The sequence below is a fragment of the Dendropsophus ebraccatus genome, chromosome 2 (genome assembly GCF_027789765.1).
Source record: "Dendropsophus ebraccatus isolate aDenEbr1 chromosome 2, aDenEbr1.pat, whole genome shotgun sequence".
NCBI lineage: Eukaryota > Metazoa > Chordata > Amphibia > Anura > Hylidae > Dendropsophus > Dendropsophus ebraccatus.
Window position 1 is genome coordinate 3,156,232 of NC_091455.1, and position 22,048 is coordinate 3,178,279.

Below are 22,048 nucleotides of genomic sequence, written 5' to 3' on the forward strand. Positions count from 1 at the left end.
CAGGGCAGGAGCCATTGGCTCCCTCCCTGTCAGTCACTCTTGTGGCCGCAGGAAGTGTTTTCCCTGCGGTCACAAGAGGCTGCTCTGTGTCTCTGGTGCCGGCGCTCGAGGCGTCACTGGAGCGCCGGTGCCATGACAACGGTAGAGCGGCCTCTTGTGACCGCAGGGGAAACACTTCCCGCGGCCACAAGAGGGAAGAGACGAGAAGAGAAGAGGAGACGCCGGACCCAGGTGAGTAAAAATGTTTCTTTTTTTTGTTTTTTTGTGTGTGTTATATATAGGGGGCCTATATAAAACGGGAGGAGCGCACAGGGGGCCTATATAAACGGGGGGAGCGCACAGGGGGCTATATAAACGGGGGAGCGCACAGGGGGGCTATATAAACGGGGGGAGCGCACAGGGGGGCTATATAAACGGGGGAGCGCACAGGGGGCTATATAAATGGAGGAGCGCACAGGGGGGCTATATAAACGGGGGGAGCACAAAGTGGGGGTCTATATAAACGGGGGAGCGCACAGGGGGGCTATATAAACAGGAGAGCACACAGGGGGATTCTATATAAGTGGGGTAGTGCACGGGGGCTATATAAACGGGGGGAGCGCACAGGGGGCTATATAAACGGGAGCACACAGGGGGCTATATACAAGTGGGGGAGCTCACAGGGGGGCTATATACAAGTGGGGGAGCTCACAGGGGGGCTATATACAAGTGGGGGAGCTCACAGGGGGCTATATACAAGTGGGGGAGCTCACAGGGAGGCTATATACAAGTGGGGGAGCACACAGGGGGTATATAAAACTGGGGGCAGCACACGGGGGGTATATACAACTGGGGGCAGCACACGGGGGGTATATACAACTGGGGGCAGCACACGGGGGGTATATACAACTGGGGGGAGCACACGGGTATATACGACTGGGAGAAGCACACAGGGGGTCTATATAGTATACTGGGGGAGCACACAGGGGGGCTATGTATAACTGGAGGATCACACAGGTCTATATATAACTGCGGGAGCACACAGGGGGGTCTATATACCACTGGGGACAGCACACAAGAGGTATATACTACTGGGGGCAGCACACAAGTGGTATTTACTACTGTCGGCAGCGCACAAGGGGTCTATATAACTGGGGGCAGCACACAGCGCTCTTAATTACATTGGGACTGCACAGAAGTGCCTATATGCCTCACTACTATACTGGGGCACAGGGCATACCTAATTATTAAGTGGGGGCACAGGGACACCTTTAATCTGTGGGGGCACAGAGGGGCGTAACTACTATATCGGGGTACAGGGGACCTAACTACTGTATGTGTTGGAGCCTAAAATATTTCTCTGACAGATTCTGGAGGGAAGATTACCAGCCGGGAGAAGACTTCAAGGTGGCCCAGGCTGGATGGAGAGAGAAAGAAAAAAAAGTAAAAGACGCTGATCAGAGAAGACGCCTCCTGTAAGTCACTGGATGTAACTGCACTCTGTTATAGGGTTGTAGTGTTAGGGGTCATGGTGTGGCAGTATTATGTTATGGCATCAATGGTAATATCTTCCTGTTTTGTTCAGAGCAGTTTTGAGGTGATATGTAATCTCTATGGTGGTAGGAGGGTTATAAGAGGACTACTGGGGGGGGGGCATGGGGGGGCCACAGACATGACTTTGCTTGGGACCCCAGAAATGCCAAGACCGCCCCTGCATGTACTGTATAGATGGAGTAGGGGGCCGTGTATATACATGTACTGTATAGATGGAGTAGGGTGTCCTGTATACATGTACTGTATAGATGAGTAGGGGGTCCTGTATACATGTACTGTATAGATGGAGTAGGGGGTCCTGTATACATGTACTGTATAGATGGAGTAGGGGGTCCTGTATATACATGTACTGTATAGATGGAGTAGGGGGTCCTGTATACATGTACTGTATAGATGGAGTAGGGGGCCCTGTATATACATGTACTGTATAGATGGAGTAGGGGGTCCTGTATACCTGTACTGTATATATGGAGTAGGGGGTCCTGTATATACATGTACTGTATAGATGGAGTAGGGGGCCCTGTATATACATGTACTGTATAGATGGAGTAGGGGGTCCTGTATATACAGTACATGTATATACAGGGCCCCCTACTCCATCTATACAGTACATGTATATACAGGGCCCCCTACTCCATCTATACAGTACATGTATATACAGGGCCCCCTACTCCATCTATACAGTACATGTATACAGGACCCCCTACTCCATCTATACAGTACATGTATACAGGGTCCTGTATACATGTACTGTATAGATGGAGTAGGGGGTCCTGTATACATGTACTGTATAGATGGAGTAGGGGGTCCTGTATATACATGTACTGTATAGATGGAGTAGGGGGTCCTGTATATACATGTACTGTATAGATGGAGTAGGGGGTCCTGTATATACATGTACTGTATAGATGGAGTAGGGGGTCCTGTATACATGTACTGTATAGATGGAGTAGGGGGCCCTTTATATACATGTACTGTATAGATGGAGTAGGGGGTCCTGTATATACATGTACTGTATAGATGAAGTAGGGGGCCTTGTATACATGTACTGTATAGATGGAGTAGGGGGTCCTGTATATACATGTACTGTATAGATGGAGTAGGGGGTCCTGTATATACATGTACTGTATAGATGGAGTAGGGGGTCCTGTATACATGTACTGTACAGATGGAGTAGGGGGTCCTGTATATACATGTACTGTATAGATGGAGTAGGGGGTCCTGTATACATGTACTGTATAGATGGAGTAGGGGGCCCTTTATATACATGTACTGTATAGATGGAGTAGGGGGTCCTGTATATACATGTACTGTATAGATGAAGTAGGGGGCCTTGTATACATGTACTGTATAGATGGAGTAGGGGGTCCTGTATATACATGTACTGTATAGATGGAGTAGGGGGTCCTGTATATACATGTACTGTATAGATGGAGTAGGGGGTCCTGTATACATGTACTGTATAGATGGAGTAGGGGGTCCTGTATACATGTACTGTATAGATGGAGTAGGGGGTCCTGTATACATGTACTGTATAGATGGAGTAGGGGGTCCTGTATATACATGTACTGTATAGATGGAGTAGGGGGCCCTGTATATACATGTACTGTATACATGGAGTAGGGGGTCCTGTATATATATATATATACTGTATAGATGGAGTAGGGGGTCCTGTATACATGTACTGTATAGATGGAGTAGGGGGTCCTGTATATAGATGTAGTGTATAGATGGAGTAGGGGGTCCTGTATATACATGTACTGTATAGATGGAGTAGGGGGCCCTGTATATACATGTACTGTATACATGGAGTAGGGGGTCCTGTATATATTTATATATATATATATATATATATATATATATATATATATACTGTATAGATGGAGTAGGGGGTCCTGTATACATGTACTGTATAGATGGAGTAGGGGGCCCTGTATATAGATGTAGTGTATAGATGGAGTAGGGGGTCCTGTATATACATGTACTGTATAGATGGAGTAGGGGGTCCTGTATACATGTACTGTATAGATGGAGTAGGGGGCCCTGTATATACATGTACTGTATAGATGGAGTAGGGGGTCCTGTATACCTGTACTGTATATATGGAGTAGGGGGTCCTGTATATACATGTACTGTATAGATGGAGTAGGGGGCCCTGTATATACATGTACTTTATAGATGGAGTAGGGGGTCCTGTATACATGTACTGTATAGATGGAGTAGGGGGTCCTGTATATACATGTACTGTATAGATGGAGTAGGGGGTCCTGTATATACATGTACTGTATAGATGGAGTAGGGGGTTCTGTATATACATGTACTGTATAGATGGAGTAGGGGGCCCTGTATACATGTACTGTATAGATGGAGTAGGGGGTCCTGTATACATGTACTGTATAGATGGAGTAGGGGGCCCTGTATATACATGTACTGTATAGATGGAGTAGGGGTCCTGTATACATGTACTGTATAGATGGAGTAGGGGGTCCTGTATATACATGTACTGTATAGTTGGAGTAGGGGGTCCTGTATATACATGTACTGTATAGATGGAGTAGGGGGTCCTGTATATACATGTACTGTATAGATGGAGTAGGGGGTCCTGTATATACATGTACTGTATGGATGGAGTAGGGGGTCCTGTATATACATGTACTGTATAGTTGGAGTAGGGGGTCCTGTATATACATGTACTGTATAGATGGAGTAGGGGGCCCTGTATACATGTACTGTATGGATGGAGTAGGGGGTCCTGTATATACATGTACTGTATAGATGGAGTAGGGGGTTCCTGTATATACATGTACTGTATAGATGGAGTAGGGGGTCCTGTATACCTGTCCTGTATAGATGCAGTAGGGGGCCCTGTATATACATGTACTGTATAGATGGAGTAGGGGGTCCTGTATACATGTACTGTATAGATGGAGTAGGGGGTCCTGTATACCTGTACTGTATAGATGGAGTAGGGGGTCCTGTATACCTGTACTGTATAGATGTAGTAGGGGGTCCTGTATACATGTACTGTATAGATGTAGTAGGGGGTCCTGTATATACATGTACTGTATAGATGGAGTAGGGGGTCCTGTATATACATGTACTGTATAGATGTAGTAGGGGGTCCTGTATATACATGTACTGTATAGATGTAGTAGGGGGTCCTGTATATACATGTACTGTATAGATGGAGTAGGGGGTCCTGTATACATGTACTGTATAGATGGAGTAGGGGGTCTACCAGTTATTACTGTGGATGTTGTGAGGCAGCTTCCCTAGCAACCATTGCTCCCTGTGAAAATGAAAGCAGTAATCCTATTGGTTGCTAAGACTCCAACTGCCGTGTCTGCTGCAGCTAATTATATCACCTGTGTGTGCAGTGAGGAGATTTTCCCATTCATCTCTATGGGGCGCCTCTTTCCCCTCCCCCTCCCCTCCTGTACATCTGGCGGGGACGGGACCTTCGCAATAACCTTCCCGGGCACCAAATGTATCTGTGGGCCAAATTTGGGGTCAAACGGTTCAGGCGTTTGGAAGTCTATAGAGGACAGACGGACAGACAGACAGACTTTGATTTTTATGATATAGATAGTAACCTGGCACCAGATATATAGATGATATAGTAACCTGGCACCAGATATATAGATGATATAGTAACCTGGCACCAGATATATAGATGAGTATAGTAACCTGGTACCAGATATATTGATGATATAGTAACCTGGCACCAGATATATAGATGATATAGTAACCTGGCACCAGATATATAGATGATATAGGAACCTGGCATCAGATATAGATGATATAGGAACCTGGCACCAGATATATAGATGATATAGTAACCTGGTACCAGATATATAGATGATATAGTAACCTGGCACCAGATATAGATGATATAGTAACCTGGCACCAGATATAGATGATATAGTAACCTGGCACCAGATATATAGATGATATAGGAACCTGGCACCAGATATATAGATGATATAGTAACCTGGTACCAGATATATAGATGATATAGTAACCTGGCACCAGATATATAGATGATATAGTAACCTGGCACCAGATATATAGATGAGTATAGTAACCTGGCACCAGATATAGATGATATAGTAACCTGGCACCAGATATAGATGATATAGTAACCTGGCACCAGATATAGATGAGTATAGTAACCTGGCATCAGATATATAGATGAGTATAGTAACCTGGCACCAGATATAGATGAGTATAGTAACCTGGCATCAGATATATAGATGAGTAATATGATTTCTTATTCTGATATGTAAAAGAAAGAAACAAACATTCAGAAACAGCAGAAACTCTTAAACCAAAACGCTCTTAAATCAAGTTACTCTTATACCAAGGTACCACTGTACAGGACTCAATATATAGTATATTATTAGCTTGGCACCAGGTATAGTATAATATACAGGACTCCATGTATAGTATATTATTAGCTTGGCATCGGGTATAGTATAATATACAGGACTCCATGTATAGTATATTATTAGCTTGGCACCAGGTATAGTATAACATACAGGACTCCATGTATAGTATATTATTAGATTGGCATCGGGTATAGTATAATATACAGGACTCCATGTATAGTATATTATTAGCTTGGCACCAGGTATAGTATAATATACAGGACTCCATGTATAGTATATTATTAGCTTGGCACCAGGTATAGTATAATATACAGGACTCCATGTATAGTATATTATTAGATTGGCATCGGGTATAGTATAATATACAGGACTCCATGTATAGTATATTATTAGCTTGGCACCAGGTATAGTATAATATACAGGACTCCATGTATAGTATATTATTAGCTTGGCACCAGGTATAGTATAATATACAGGACTCCATGTATAGTATATTATTAGATTGGCACCGGGTATAGTATAATATACAGGACTCCATGTATAGTATATTATTAGCTTGGCACCAGGTATAGTATAATATACAGGACTCCATGTATAGTTTATTATTAGCTTGGCACCAGGTATAGTATAATATACAGGACTCTATGTATAGTATATTATTAGCTTGGCACCAGGTATAGTATAGTATATTATTAGATTGGCACCAGGTCTAGTATAATATACAGGACTCCATGTATAGTATATTATTAGATTGGCACCAGGTATAGGTATAATATACAGGACTCCTTATGTAGTATATTAGCTTGGCACCAGGTATAGTATAATATACAGGACTCCATGTATAGTAGATTAGATTGGCATCGGGTATAGTATAATATACAGGACTCCATGTATAGTATATTATTAGATTGGCACCAGATATAGTATAATATACAGGACTCCATGTATAGTATATTATTAGCTTGGCACCAGGTATAGTATAATATACAGGACTCCTTATGTAGTATATTATTAGCTTGGCACCAGGTATAGTATAATATACAGGACTCCTTATGTAGTATATTATTAGATTGGCACCAGGTATAGTATAATATACAGGACTCCTTATGTAGTATATTATTAGATTGGCACCAGGTATAGTATAATATACAGGATGGTTATGACGTATGCATTGTAGCTCTTACAGTACAGCTGGTTAGTCGGCGTTATATACAGGAGCTGTTGCTTATTACCACTCTATTATTAGGCCGGTTGCACCTTTCTAGGTCTCTGATCATGTGACCAGCGTAGCTCCGGCCACCATCTGACCGTACCTTTATAATGAAGTGTGAGCTCTTGTGGCCTCCCATGTGTGCGGATGGACTCGTAAAGTGTGCACAGGTGCCGGGAGCGACACGTACGAGGTGTCTGAGCTGCTATACTGCTACTGCAGCTGCTGCGGGCCTGTCCCTTTAAGAGGAAGGGCCTGAGGAGTGACCCTGCTGGGGGGTTTGGCTCTGCCTGGCTTTTTGGGATCTGACTGAGCATGGGTATGTGAGAGAGGGCCAGAGTGCTGGAGAGAGACAGCTGGGACTGAGAGAAGGGCACCCAGAGAGAAGACCGCCACCACTGAGAGACAAAGTGGAGTGAGAGGGAGAGAGAGAGACAGCAGAGTGATCAGAGGGAGAACAGAGTGATCAGAGGGAGAACAGAGTGATCAGAGGGAGAACAGAGTGATCAGAGGGAGAACAGAGTGATCAGAGGGAGAACAGAGTGATCAGAGGGAGAACAGAGTGATCAGAGGGAGAACAGAGTGATCAGAGGGAGAACAGAGTGATCAGAGGGAGAACAGAGTGATCAGAGGGAGAGCAGAGTGATCAGAGAGAGAGCAGAGTGATCAGAGGGAGAGCAGAGTGATCAGGGGGAGAGCAGAGTGATCAGAGAGAGAGCAGAGTGATCAGAGAGAGCGCAGAGTGATCAGAGAGAGCGCAGAGTGATCAGAGGGAGAGCAGAGTGATCAGAGGGAGAGCAGAGTGGTCAGAGGGAGAGCAGAGTGATCAGAGGGAGAGCAGAGTGGTCAGAGGGCTATCAGAGTGATCAGAGGGCTATCAGAGTGATCAGAGGGCTTGCAGAGCTATCAGGGGGGCAGGGTGTATTTTAGGGTGTCCTATTCGCCATGGCTAGCTTCCAGTTGCCGCAGTTACCGCCGGACGCGGAGGAGAAAGACTTTATCCAGGCATATGAAGATGTGCGGGAGAAGTATAAAGGTAGGAATGGGCGGCTTATACTATTATACTGCCATATATGCGCCTACTGTTATACGGCTGTATCTGCTTATACTGTTATACGGCTGTATCTGCTTATACTATTATACTGCCATATATGCGCCTACTGTTATACGGCTGTATCTGCTTATACTGTTATACAGCTGTATCTGCTTATACTGTTATACGGCTGTATCTGCTTATACTATTATACTGCCATATATGCGCCTACTGTTATACGGCTGTATCTGCTTATACTGTTATACAGCTGTATCTGCTTATACTGTTATACGGCTGTATCTGCTTATACTGTTATACAGCTGTATCTGCTTATACTGTTATACGGCTGTATCTGCTTATACGGCTGTATCTGCTTATACTGTTATACGGCTGTATCTGCTTATACTGTTATACGGCTGTATCTGCTTATACTGTTATACGGCTGTATCTGCTTATACGGCTGTATCTGCTTATACTGTTATACGGCTGTATCTGCTTATACTGTTATACAGCTGTATCTGCTTATACTGTTATACGGCTGTATCTGCTTATACGGCTGTATCTGCTTATACTGTTATACGGCTGTATCTGCTTATACTGTTATACGGCTGTATCTGCTTATACTGTTATACGTCTGTATCTGCTTATACGGCTGTATCTGCTTATACTGTTATACGTCTGTATCTGCTTATACTGTTATACGGCCGTATCTGCTTATACTGTTATACGGCTGTATCTGCTTATACTGTTATACGGCCGTATCTGCTTATACTATTATACTGCCATATATGCGCCTACTGTTATACGGCTGTATCTGCTTATACTGTTAAACGTCTGTATCTGCTCCCACTGTTATACGGCTGTATCTGCACCTACTGTTATACGGCTGTATCTGCGCCTACTGTTATACGGCTGTATCTGCGTCTACTGTTATACGCCATATCCGCGTCTACTGTTATACAGCCGTATCCGCGCCTACTGTTATACGGCCGTATCTGCACCTACTGTTTTACGGCTGTATCTGTGTCTACTGTTTTACGGCCGTATCTGCACCTACTGTTATACGCCGTATCCGCGCCTACTGTCATACGGCCGTATCTGCACCTACTGTTATACGGCCGTATCTGCACCTACTGTTTTTACGGCTGTATCTGCGTCTACTGTTATACGCCGTATCCGCGCCTACTGTTATATGGCTGTATGAGGATGCAATACTGTCAGGGGTCATCGGCCCCAGGGCCGCTCACTCACTTCCCTGTATCTCGTCTGCCGTTGTATCCCTTGCGTGGGGTCCGTCATGGCTGCAGTGACAGGCAGAGTTGGCAGCACGTGCTGGGACTTTTAGTTCACCAGTGAGGCCTATGTTTGTCCGATGATGACAGTGCTCAAGTCCCAGCTGATGTGTGACGTATTCTGACACCCCAGTGACAGCTCCAGATTGTGCGGCCCCCCCATCCTTTCGGCGACCGGGAACTGGAAGCCAGACGCTGAAATCCTGGACTGAAGTATAAATAGCTCCTGTTCCTGGACTGGAAGAGGCGTCAGCTGGAGGGGCTGTGGGGGGACAATGAGACCCTCCAAACAAGACCTCAGGGGAGTCCCTGTGTAGGGTCATACAGGCCCCCCAAATCAGAGACCACCCATGTAGGATCATACAGGACCCCCAAATCAGGGAGCCCCTGTGTAGGAACATACAGGACCCCCACAATCAGAGAGCCCCCTTGTAGGGTCTTACAGGACCCCCAAATCAGAGAGCCCCCGAGTAGGGTCATACAGAACCCCCAAATCAGAGAGCCCCCGAGTAGGGTCATACAGAACCCCCAAATCAGAGAGCTCCCTTGTAGGGTCACACTGGACCCCCAAATCAGAGAGCCCCCTTGTAGGGTCATACAGGACCCCCAAATCAGAGACCTCCTGTGTAGGGTCATACAGGACCCCCAAATTAGGGAGCCCCCTTGTATGAACATACAGGACCCCCACAATCAGAGAGCCCCCTTGTAGGGTCATACAGGCCCCCCAAATCAGAGAGCCCCCGTGTAGGTTCATACAGGACCCCCAAATCAGAGAGCCCCCTTGTAGGGTCATACAGGACCCCCAAATCAGAGAGCCCCCTTGTAGGGTCATACAGGACCCCCAAATCAGAGAGCCCCCTTGTAGGGTCATACAGGACCCCCAAATCAGAGACCTCCTGTGTAGATTCATACAGGACCCCCAAATCAGAGAGCCCCCTTGTAGGGTCATACAGGACCCCCAAATCAGGGAGCCCCCGTGTAGGTTCATACAGGACCCCCAAATCAGAGAGCCCCCTTGTAGGGTCATACAGGACCCCCAAATCAGAGAGCCCCCTTGTAGGGTCATACAGGACCCCCAAATCAGAGAGCCCCCTTGTAGGGTCATACAGGACCCCCAAATCAGAGACCTCCTGTGTAGATTCATACAGGACCCCCAAATCAGAGAGCCCCCTTGTAGGGTCATACAGGACCCCCAAATCAGGGAGCCCGTGTAGGAACTTACAGGACCCCCACAATCAGAGACTTACCATGTAGGAACAAACAGGATGCCAAAATCAAGAAGCCTTCGTATAGGGCCATTGTATGGACACTGCTTTAGGGGGAGTTGCATACTGCTGTGGGGGGGGGGGGGGGGGGGGTCGGGGGAGTTGCATACTGCTGTGGGGGGGGGGGGGTCGGGGGCTTGCACATTGCTGTGGGGGGGGGGGCAGGGGGCTTGCACATTGCTGTGGGGGGGGGGGCAGGGGGCTTGCACATTGCTGTGGGGGGGGGGGTTGGGGGCTTGCACATTGCTGTGGGGGTGTTGTATACTGCTGTGGGGAGGGGTTACATACTGCTATGTGAGGGGAGGCCAGGGGCTTGCACATTGCTGTGGGGGGGGGGGGGGCTTGCACATTGCTGTGGGGGGGGGGGGGGGGCTTGCACATTGCTGTGTGTGTGTGTGGGGGGGGGGGGGTCGGGGGATTGCACATTGCTGTGGGGGGGGGGGGGGTTGCCTACTGCTGTTGGGGGGGGGGGGGGGTTGGGGGGTCGGGGTTTTGCACATTGCTGTGGGGGTGTTGTATACTGCTGTGGGGGGTTACATACTGCTGTGTGTGGGGAGGCCGGGTGCTTGCACATTGCTGGGGGGGGGGGGCTTGCACATTGCTGTGGGGGTGTTGTATACTGCTGTGGGGGGTTACATACTGCTGTGTGTGGGGAGGCCGGGTGCTTGCACAGTGCTGGGGGGGGGGGCTTGCACATTGCTGTGTGTGTGTGTGGGGGGGGGGGGGGGTCGGGGGCTTGCACAGTGCTGTGGGGGGGGGGGGGTTGCCTACTGCTGTTGGGGGGGGGGGGGTCGGGGTTTTGCACATTGCTGTGGGGGGGTTGTATACTGCTGTGTGTGTGTGTGGGGGGGGGGTCGGGGGCTTGCACATTGCTGTGGGGGGAGTTGCATACTGCTGTGAGGGGGGGCTTGCACATTGCTGTGGGGGGGGTTGTATACTGCTGTGGGGGGGGGTCGGGGGCTTGCACATTGCTGTGGGGGGGGGTTGCCTACTGCTGTTGGGGGGGGGGGGGGTCGGGGTTTTGCACATTGCTGTGGGGGGTTGTATACTGCTGTTGGGGGGGGGGGTCGGGGGGGTTGCACATTGCTGTGGGGGGGTTGTATACTGCTGTGTGTGTGTGGGGGGGGGGGTCGGGGGCTTGCACATTGCTGTGGGGGGAGTTGCATACTGCTGTGAGGGGGGGCTTGCACATTGCTGTGGGGGGGGTTGTATACTGCTGTGGGGGGGGTCGGGGGCTTGCACATTGCTGTGGGGGAGTTGCATACTGCTGGGAGGGGAGGGGGCTTGCACATTGCTGTGGGGGGGGGCTTGTATACTGCTGTGGGGGGGGGGTTCGGGGGCTTGCACATTGCTGTGGGGGGTTGCATACTGCTGTGGGGGGGGGGGGCTTGTATACTGCTGTGGGGGGTTCGGGGGCTTGCACATTGCTGTGGGGGGAGTTGCATACTGCTGGGAGGGGAGGGGGCTTGCACATTGCTGTGGGGGGGGGCTTGTATACTGCTGTGGGGGGGGAGGTTCGGGGGCTTGCACATTGCTGTGGGGGGTTGCATACTGCTGTGGGGGGGTCGGGGGCTTGCTTATTGCTGTGGGGGGTTGCATACTGCTGTGGGGGGGGGGAGGGTCGGTGGCTTGCTTATTGCTGTGGGGCTTGCATACTGCTGTGGGGGGGGGGTCGGGGGCTTGCCTATTGCTGTGGGGGCTTGCATACTGCTGTGGGGGGGGGGTCGGGGGCTTGCTTATTGCTGTGGGGGCTTGCATACTGCTGTGGGGGGGGGGGAGGGTCGGTGGCTTGCTTATTGCTGTGGGGGCTTGCATACTGCTGTGGGGGGGGTCGGGGCTTGCTTATTGCTGTGGGGGCTTGCATACTGCTGTGGGGGGGGGGGAGGGTCGGTGGCTTGCTTATTGCTGTGGGGGCTTGCATACTGCTGTGGGGGGGGGTCGGGGGCTTGCACATTGCTGTGGGGGGTTGCATACTGCTGTGGGGGGGGGGGGTCGGGGGCTTGCTTATTGCTGTGGGGGCTTGCATACTGCTGTGGGGGGGGGGGGAGGGTCGGTGGCTTGCTTATTGCTGTGGGGGCTTGCATACTGCTGTGGGGGGGGGTCGGGGGCTTGCTTATTGCTGTGGGGGCTTGCATACTGCTGTGGGGGGGGGGAGGGTCGGTGGCTTGCTTATTGCTGTGGGGGCTTGCATACTGCTGTGGGGGGGGGGGGGTCGGGGGCTTGCTTATTGCTGTGGGGGCTTGTATACTGCTGTGGGGGGGGGTCGGGGGCTTGCACATTGCTGTGGGGGGGGCTTGTATACTGCTGTGGGGGGGGGTTCGGGGGCTTGCACATTGCTGTGGGGGGTTGCATACTGCTGTGGGGGGGGGTCGGGGGCTTGCTTATTGCTGTGGGGGGTAGCATACTGCTGTGGGGGGGGGGGAGGGTCGGTGGCTTGCTTATTGCTGTGGGGGCTTGCATACTGCTGTGGGGGGGGGGGTCGGGGGCTTGCTTATTGCTGTGGGGGCTTGCATACTGCTGTGTGTGGGGGGGGGGTTCGGGGGCTTGCACATTGCTGTGGGGGGTTGCATACTGCTGTGGGGGGTTCGGGGGCTTGCTTATTGCTGTGGGGGGTTGCATACTGCTGTGGGGGGGGGGTTGGGGGCTTGCACATTGCTGTGGGGGTGTTGTATACTGCTGTGGGGAGGGGTTACATACTGCTATGTGAGGGGAGGCCAGGGGCTTGCACATTGCTATGGGGGGGGGGGGGGGCTTGCACATTGCTGTGTGTGTGTGGGGGGGGGGGGGGGGTCGGGGGCTTGCACTTTGCTGTGGGGGGGGGGTTGCCTACTGCTGTTGGGGGGGGGGGTTGGGGGGGTTGTATACTGCGGTGGGGGGTTACATACTGCTGTGTGTGGGGAGGCCGGGTGCTTGCACAGTGCTGGGGGGGGGGGGGCTTGCACATTGCTGTGTGTGTGTGTGGGGGGGGGGGGGTCGGGGCTTGCACATTGCTGTGGGGGGGGGGTTGCCTACTGCTGTTAGGGGGGGGGGTCGGGGTTTTGCACATTGCTGTGGGGGGGTTGTATACTGCTGTGTGTGTGTGGGGGGGGGGGGGTCGGGGGCTTGCACATTGCTGTGGGGGGTTGCATACTGCTGTGGGGGGGTCGGGGGCTTGCTTATTGCTGTGGGGGCTTGCATACTGCTGTGGGGGGGGGGGGAGGGTCGGTGGCTTGCTTATTGCTGTGGGGGCTTGCATACTGCTGTGGGGGAGGGTCGGTGGCTTGCTTATTGCTGTGGGGGGTTGCATACTGCTGTGGGGGGGGGGGTTGGGGGCTTGCTTATTGCTGTGGGGGCTTGCATACTGCTGTGTGTGGGGGGGGGTTCGGGGCTTGCACATTGCTGTGGGGGGTTGCATACTGCTGTGGGGGGGTCGGGGGCTTGCTTATTGCTGTGGGGGGTAGCATACTGCTGTGGGGGGGGGAGGGTCGGTGGCTTGCTTATTGCTGTGGGGGCTTGCATACTGCTGTGTGTGTGGGGGGGTTCGGGGGCTTGCACATTGCTGTGGGGGGTTGCATACTGCTGTGGGGGGGTCGGGGGCTTGCTTATTGCTGTGGGGGGTAGCATACTGCTGTGGGGGGGGGGAGGGTCGGTGGCTTGCTTATTGCTGTGGGGGCTTGCATACTGCTGTGGGGGGGGGGGGTCGGGGGCTTGCACATTGCTGTGGGGGCTTGCATACTGCTGTGTGGGGGGGGGGGGGGTCGGGGGCTTACACATTGATGTGGGGGGTTGCATACTGCTGTGGGGGGAGGGGGCTTGCACATTGCTGTGGGGGGAGTTGCATACTGCTGTGAGGGGAGGGGAGGGGGCTTGCTTATTGCTGTGGGGGGGGCTTGTATACTGCTGTGGGGGGGGGGTCGGGGGCTTGCACATTGCTGTGGGGGGTTGCATACTGCTGTGGGGGGTTGCATACTGCTGTGGGGGGGGGGTCGGGGGCTTGCATACTGCTGTGGGGGGGGGGGGTCGGGGGCTTGCACATTGCTGTGGGGGGTTGCATACTGCTGTGGGGGGTTGCATACTGCTGTGGGGGGGGGGTCGGGGGCTTGCATACTGCTGTGGGGGGGGGGGGGTCGGGGGCTTGCTTATTGCTGTGGGGGGTTGCATACTGCTGTGGGGGGGGGGCTTGTATACTGCTGTGGGGGGGTCGGGGGCTTGCACATTGCTGTGGGGGGAGTTGCATACTGCTGGGAGGGGAGGGGGCTTGCACATTGCTGTGGGGGGGGGCTTGTATACTGCTGTGGGGGGGGGTTCGGGGGCTTGCACATTGCTGTGGGGGGTTGCATACTGCTGTGGGGGGGTCGGGGGCTTGCTTATTGCTGTGGGGGGTTGCATACTGCTGTGGGGGGGGGGGTCGGGGGCTTGCTTATTGCTGTGGGGGCTTGCATACTGCTGTGGGGGGGGTCGGGGGCTTGCCTATTGCTGTGGGGGCTTGCATACTGCTGTGGGGGGGGGGTCGGGGGCTTGCCTATTGCTGTGGGGGCTTGCATACTGCTGTGGGGGGGGGGGGGGGTCGGGGGCTTGCCTATTGCTGTGGGGGCTTGCATACTGCTGTGGGGGGGGTCGGGGGCTTGCACATTGCTGTGGGGGGTTGCATACTGCTGTGGGGGGGGGGGGTCGGGGGCTTGCACATTGCTGTGGGGGCTTGCATACTGCTGTGTGTGGGGGGGGGTCGGGGGCTTACACATGATGTGGGGGGTTGCATACTGCTGTGGGGGGAGGGGGCTTGCACATTGCTGTGGGGGGAGTTGCATACTGCTGTGAGGGGAGGGGAGGGGGCTTGCTTATTGCTGTGGGGGGGGCTTGTATACTGCTGTGGGGGGGGTCGGGGGCTTGCATACTGCTGTGGGGGGGGGGGTCGGGGGCTTGCACATTGCTGTGGGGGTTGCATACTGCTGTGGGGGGGGTTGGGGGCTTGCATACTGCTGTGGGGGGGGGGGGTCGGGGGCTTGCTTATTGCTGTGGGGCTTGCATACTGCTGTGGGGGGGGGGGGGGTTGAGGGCTTGCACATTGCTGTGGGGGGTTGCATACTCCTGTGGGGGGGGGGGGGGGTCGGGGGCTTACACATTGCTGTGGGGGGTTGCATACTCCTGTGTGTGTGTGTGTGTGTGGGGGGGGGGGGGGGGTCGGGGGCTTACACATTGCTGTGGGGGGTTGCATACTCCTGTGTGTGTGTGTGTGTGTGTGGGGGGGGGGTCGGGGGCTTACACATTGATGTGGGGGGTTGCATACTGCTGTGGGGGGAGGGGGCTTGCTTATTGCTGTGGGGGGTTGCATACTGCTGTGGGGGGGGGGGGGTCGGGGCTTGCACATTGCTGTGGGGGGTCATGGCTGTCTGTGTGGTGAGGGGTCGCGGTTATCAGAGCTATAAGGGGCGGTCACTTAGGTGGGGTGGGCTGGGGGTCTGCTCCTGCCCCCCTCTCCCATCAGCTTCCTAATAGACCTTACACTAAGCAGCTAAATCTCTCCTGTATCCCCTATTATTTGTGCTATACTGTAATGGGGGGCACCGGGGTACACTGTCCTCTTCATACTGATACATTGTGACAGACTATCAGCTCTGGAGAGACATGAGTGTGTTCAGCTCACTGCAGATAAGATTGTAACAAACCCTCAGCTGTGAAGGGATCTGCCTGTATTACTGCTGTCCATGGTGTGAACAGACACTTAGGGGTCCTCGAGATGTAGGGGCAAATCTCCAGGGGACACATAGAGGAAGCCATCCTAGCAACCAATCACGGCGCAGCTTTCACTTTACCAGAGCTGAATATAAAATGAGAGCTATGCTGTGATTGGCTGTCTACAGGAAGTCCCATGTGTTGCCATAACAACCAGTTACAGCTTCTTTCATTTTGTATTCCTGTGGTAAAGTGAAAGTTGCGCTCTGATTGGTTGCTATGGGAAACAATCGGTTTCCTATGTCTGCGCCAAAGTCACGGAGTGCCGGCCCGCACCAGATCTCAGGGGTTTTCTAAGGTAAATCTGCAATTTTTTTTTTTGCTCGTATGATCACAGCTGTAGCTCAGGTGTGGGGGAGGGGTGCCGGGCATTGTGCAGGTATGTGTATCACCAGGGACAGCTCCTCAGGTGTGGGGGAGGGGTGCGGGGCATTGTGCAGGTATTGTGCGGGTATCTGTATCACCAGGGACGGCTCGTCAGGTGTGGGGGAGGGGTGCGGGGCATTGTGCGGGTATGTGTATCACCAGGGATGGCTCGTCAGGTGTGGGGGAGGGGTGCCGGGCATTGTGCAGGTATGTGTATCACCAGGGACGGCTCCGCAGGTGTGGGGGAGGGGTGCCGGGCATTGTGCAGGTATGTGTATCACCAGGGACGGCTCCTCAGGTGTGGGGGAGGGGTGCCGGGCATTGTGCGAGTATCTGTATCACCAGGGACGGCTCCTCAGGTGTGGGGGAGGGGTGCCGGGCATTGTGCGGGTATGTGTATCACCAGCGATGGCTCCTCAGGTGTGGGGGAGGGGTGCCGGGCATTGTGCAGGTATGTGTATCACCAGGGACGGCTCCGCAGGTGTGGGGGAGGGGTGCGGGGCATTGTGCGGGTATTGTGCGGGTATGTGTATCACCAGGGATGGCTCCTCAGGTGTGGGGGAGGGGTGCCGGGCATTGTGCGAGTATGTGTATCACCAGGGATGGCTCCGCAGGTGTGGGGGAGGGGTGCGGGGCATTGTGCGAGTATGTGTATCACCAGGGATGGCTCCTCAGGTGTGGGGGAGGGGTGCCGGGCATTGTGCGAGTATCTATATCACCAGAGACGGCTCCTCAGGTGTGGGGGAGGGGTGCCGGGCATTGTGCGGGTATGTGTATCACCAGGGATGGCTCCTCAGGTGTGGGGGAGGGGTGCCGGGCATTGTGCGAGTATCTGTATCACCAGGGATGGCTCCTCAGGTGTGGGGGAGGGGTGCGGGGCATTGTGCGGGTATGTGTATCACCAGGGAAGGCTCCTCAGGTGTGGGGGAGGGGTGCGGGGCATTGTGCGGGTATGTGTATCACCAGGGACGGCTCCTCAGGTGTGGGGGAGGGGTGCCGGGCATTGTGCGAGTATCTGTATCACCAGGGATGGCTCCTTAGGTGTGGGGGAGGGGTGCCGGGCATTGTGCGAGTATCTGTATCACCAGGGACGGCTCCTCAGGTGTGGGGGAGGGGTGCCGGGCATTGTGCGAGTATCTGTATCACCAGGGATGGCTCCTCAGGTGTGGGGGAGGGGTGCGGGGCATTGTGCGGGTATGTGTATCACCAGGGATGGCTCCTCAGGTGTGGGGGAGGGGTGCCGGGCATTGTGCGAGTATCTGTATCACCAGGGACGGCTCCGCAGGTGTGGGGGAGGGGTGCCGGGCATTGTGCGGGTATGTGTATCACCAGGGACGGCTCGTCAGGTGTGGGGGAGGGGTGCGGGGCATTGTGCAGGTATGTGTATCACCAGGGATGGCTCCTCAGGTGTGGGGGAGGGGTGCCGGGCATTGTGCAGGCATTTTGCAGGTATCTGTATCACCAGGGACGGCTCGTCAGGTGTGGGGGAGGGGTGCGGGGCATTGTGCAGGTATGTGTATCACCAGCGATGGCTCCTCAGGTGTGGGGGAGGGGTGCCGGGCATTGTGCAGGTATGTGTATCACCAGGGATGGCTCCTCAGGTGTGGGGGAGGGGTGCGGGGCATTGTGCGGGTATTGTGCAGGTATGTGTATCACCAGGGATGGCTCCTCAGGTGTGGGGGAGGGGTGCGGGGCATTGTGCGGGTATGTGTATCACCAGGGATGGCTCCTCAGGTGTGGGGGAGGGTATCGGGGCATTGTGCGAGTATCTGTATCACCAGGGACGGCTCCTCAGGTGTGGGGGAGGGGTGCCGGGCATTGTGCGGGTATGTGTATCACCAGGGATGGCTCCTCAGGTGTGGGGGAGGGGTGCGGGGCATTGTGCGGGTATGTGTATCACCAGGGGTGGCTCCTCAGGTGTGGGGGAGGGGTGCCAGGCATTGTGCAGGTATTGTGCGGGTATGTGTATCACCAGCGATGGCTCCTCAGGTGTGGGGGAGGGGTGCCGGGCATTGTGCGGGTATGTGAATCACCAGGGATGGCTCCTCAGGTGTGGGGGAGGGGTGCGGGGCATTGTGCGGGTATGTGTATCACCAGGGACGGCTCCTCAGGTGTGGGGGAGGGGTGCCGGGCATTGTGCGAGTATCTGTATCACCAGGGACGGCTCCTCAGGTGTGGGGGAGGGGTGCGGGGCATTGTGCAGGTATTGTGCGGGTATGTGTATCACCAGGGACGGCTCCTCAGGTGTGGGGGAGGGGTGCCGGGCATTGTGCGGGTATGTGTATCACCAGGGATGGCTCCTCAGGTGTGGGGGAGGGGTGCCAGGCATTGTGCAGGTATTGTGCGGGTATGTGTATCACCAGGGACGGCTCCTCAGGTGTGGGGGAGGGGTGCCGGCCATTGTGCGGGTATGTGTATCACCAGGGACGGCTCCTCAGGTGTGGGGGAGGGGTGCCGGGCATTGTGCGGGTATGTGTATCACCAGGGATGGCTCCTCAGGTGTGGGGGAGGGTTGCCAGGCATTGTGCAGGTATTGTGCAGGTATGTGTATCACCAGGGATGGCTCCTCAGGTGTGGGGGAGGGGTGCCGGGCATTGTGCAGGTATGTGTATCACCAGGGATGGCTCCTCAGGTGTGGGGGAGGGGTGCCGGGCATTGTGCGGGTATGTGTATCACCAGGGATGGCTCCTCAGGTGTGGGGGGAGGGGTGCCGGGCATTGTGCGGGTATGTGTATCACCAGGGATAGCTCCTCAGGTGTGGGGGAGGGGTGCCGGGCATTGTGCGGGAAAGATCAGAAGCAACGTGAGAAAATATTAATTTACTGAAAGAGCAGAGGTGGTTGGTAAATCTACAATAACAGAATTTAAACCTGCCTGGGATAAACATATATCTATTCTTAGATAATAAGAAAGGAAATACTAAAAGGGCCGACTAGATGGACCCAGTGGTCTTCTTCTTCTGACAATCTTCTACGTTTCTATGCTCTCCTCCATTGACAGTGCTCAGTACTACTCCTCCATTGACAGTGCTCAGTACTACTCCTCCATTGACACTGCTCAGTACTACTTCTCTATTGACACCGCTCAGTACTACTCCTCCTTTGACACTGCTCAGTATTACTCTTCACCTTGCACAGTAGCACTTTTTCTATTCTGTATATATGGACAGTGCACAGTAGCACTTCCCTGCCTGCTGGGCGACATCCCAGTACATTGTGTATGGATGGTGACACCCTACCAGTACTGTGTTGGGCAGAGCCGACGCCAGTACAGTGTAAAATGCCTTGCATGGCTAACACAGAGATGGCCGGGTGTGGAGGGGTTACATGTAGCTGTTATAGTGTTCACACATAGTGTGTGGGGCACAGAGGCCAGTATAGGGTACCAGTCACCAGCAGAACATCCCAGATCCTTCACCGCCACAGCAGGCGGTGCACTATCGGATGTTGTGACCATACCTGTGCACACTATAACCAGACTTGTACCTGTTGATCGCAAAACTGTATCTGTAGATGCTGTACCTGTGGGTGATGTGACTGTACCTGTGGACTCTGCGACTGTAGCTTTGGGTTGTGTGACTCTACGTGTGGACGCTGTGACTCTACGTGTGGACGCTGTGACTCTACGTGTGGACGCTGTGACTCTACGTGTGGACGCTGTGACTCTACGTGTGGACGCTGTGACTCTACGTGTGGAAGCTGTGACTCTACGTGTGGACGCTGTGACTCTACGTGTGGACGCTGTGACTCTACGTGTGGACGCTGTGACTCTACGTGTGGACGCTGTGACTCTACGTGTGGACGCTGTGACTCTACGTGTGGACGCTGTGACTCTACGTGTGGACGCTGTGACTCTACGTGTGGACGCTGTGACTCTACGTGTGGACGCTGTGAGTGGAGCTGTGGGTGATGTGACTGGAGCTGTGGGTGATGTGACTGGAGCTGTGGGTGATGTGACTGTAGCTTCGGGTGATGTGACTGTAGCTTCGGGTGATGTGACTGTGCCTGTGGGTGCTATGACTGTACCTGTAGATGCTGTGACTGTAGCTTCGGGTGATGTAACTGTACCTGTGGGTGATGTGACTGTACTTGGGGGTGATGTGACTGTAGCTTCGGTGATGTGACTGTAGCTGTGGGGGATGTGACTGTAGCTTCGGGTGATGTGACTGTACGTGTGGATGCTGTAACTGTATGTGTGGGTGCTTTGGCTGTACCTGTGGGTGATGTGACTGTACCTGTGGGTGATGTGACTGTACTTGGGGGTGATGTGACTGTAGCTTCGGTGATGTGACTGTACCTGTGGGTGATGTGACTGTAGCTTCGGTGATGTGACTGTACCTGTGGGTGATGTGACTGTAGCTTCGGGTGATGTGACTGTAGCTGTGGGTGATGTGACTGTAGCTTCGGGTGATGTGACTGTACCTGTGGGTGATGTGACTGTACCTGTGGGTGATGTGACTGTACCTGTGGGTGATGTGACTGTACCTGTGGGTGATGTGACTGTACCTGTGGGTGATGTGACTGTACCTGTGGGTGATGTGACTGTAGCTTCGGGTGACGTGACTGTAGCTGTGGGTGATGTGACTGTAGCTTCGGGTGATGTGACTGTAGCTGTGGGTGATGTGACTGTAGCTGTGGGTGATGTGACTGTAGCTGTGGGTGATGTGACTGTAGCTTTGGGTGATGTGACTGTACCTGTGGGTGATGTGACTGTACCTGTGGGTGATGTGACTGTACCTGTGGGTGATGTGACTATAGCTTCGGGTGATGTGACTGTACCTGTGGGTGATGTGACTGTACCTGTGGGTGATGTGACTGTAGCTTCAGGTGATGTGACTGTAGCTTCAGGTGATGTGACTGTAGCTTCAGGTGATGTGACTGTAGCTTCAGGTGATGTGACTGTAGCTTCAGGTGATGTGACTGTAGCTTCAGGTGATGTGACTGTAGCTGTGGGTGATGTGACTGTAGCTGTGGATGATGTGACTGTAGCTTCGGGTGATGTGACTGTAGCTGTGGGTGATGTGACTGTACCTGTGGGTGATGTGACTGTACCTGTGGGTGATGTGACTGTACCTGTGGGTGATGTGACTGTAGCTGTGGGTGATGTGACTGTAGCTTCGGGTGATGTGACTGTAGCTGTGGGTGATGTGACTGTAGCTTCAGGTGATGTGACTGTAGCTTCGGGTGATGTGACTGTAGCTGTGGGTGATGTGACTGTAGCTGTGGATGATGTGACTGTAGCTTCAGGTG

At 53.3% G+C, this 22,048-nt stretch overlaps 1 protein-coding gene across 6 annotated transcripts in view; it reads left to right on the top strand.

Annotated features, from left to right (window-relative positions):
- The window catches only part of PLEC (plectin), a 297,784-nt gene that overhangs the window by 15,667 nt on the left and 260,069 nt on the right, over nucleotides 1–22,048 (top strand). For 2 of the 6 annotated variants that reach the window (XM_069956892.1, XM_069956895.1), the window contains exon 1: nucleotides 7,848–8,167. The exons of the other annotated variants lie outside the window; for them this stretch is intronic. In XM_069956892.1, coding sequence (XP_069812993.1) covers nucleotides 8,077–8,167 — 91 coding nt within the window. In that variant the 5' untranslated portion in view covers nucleotides 7,848–8,076. Of the gene's footprint in view, nucleotides 1–7,847; nucleotides 8,168–22,048 lie in introns of those variants that run through there. 6 annotated transcript variants of the gene reach the window in all.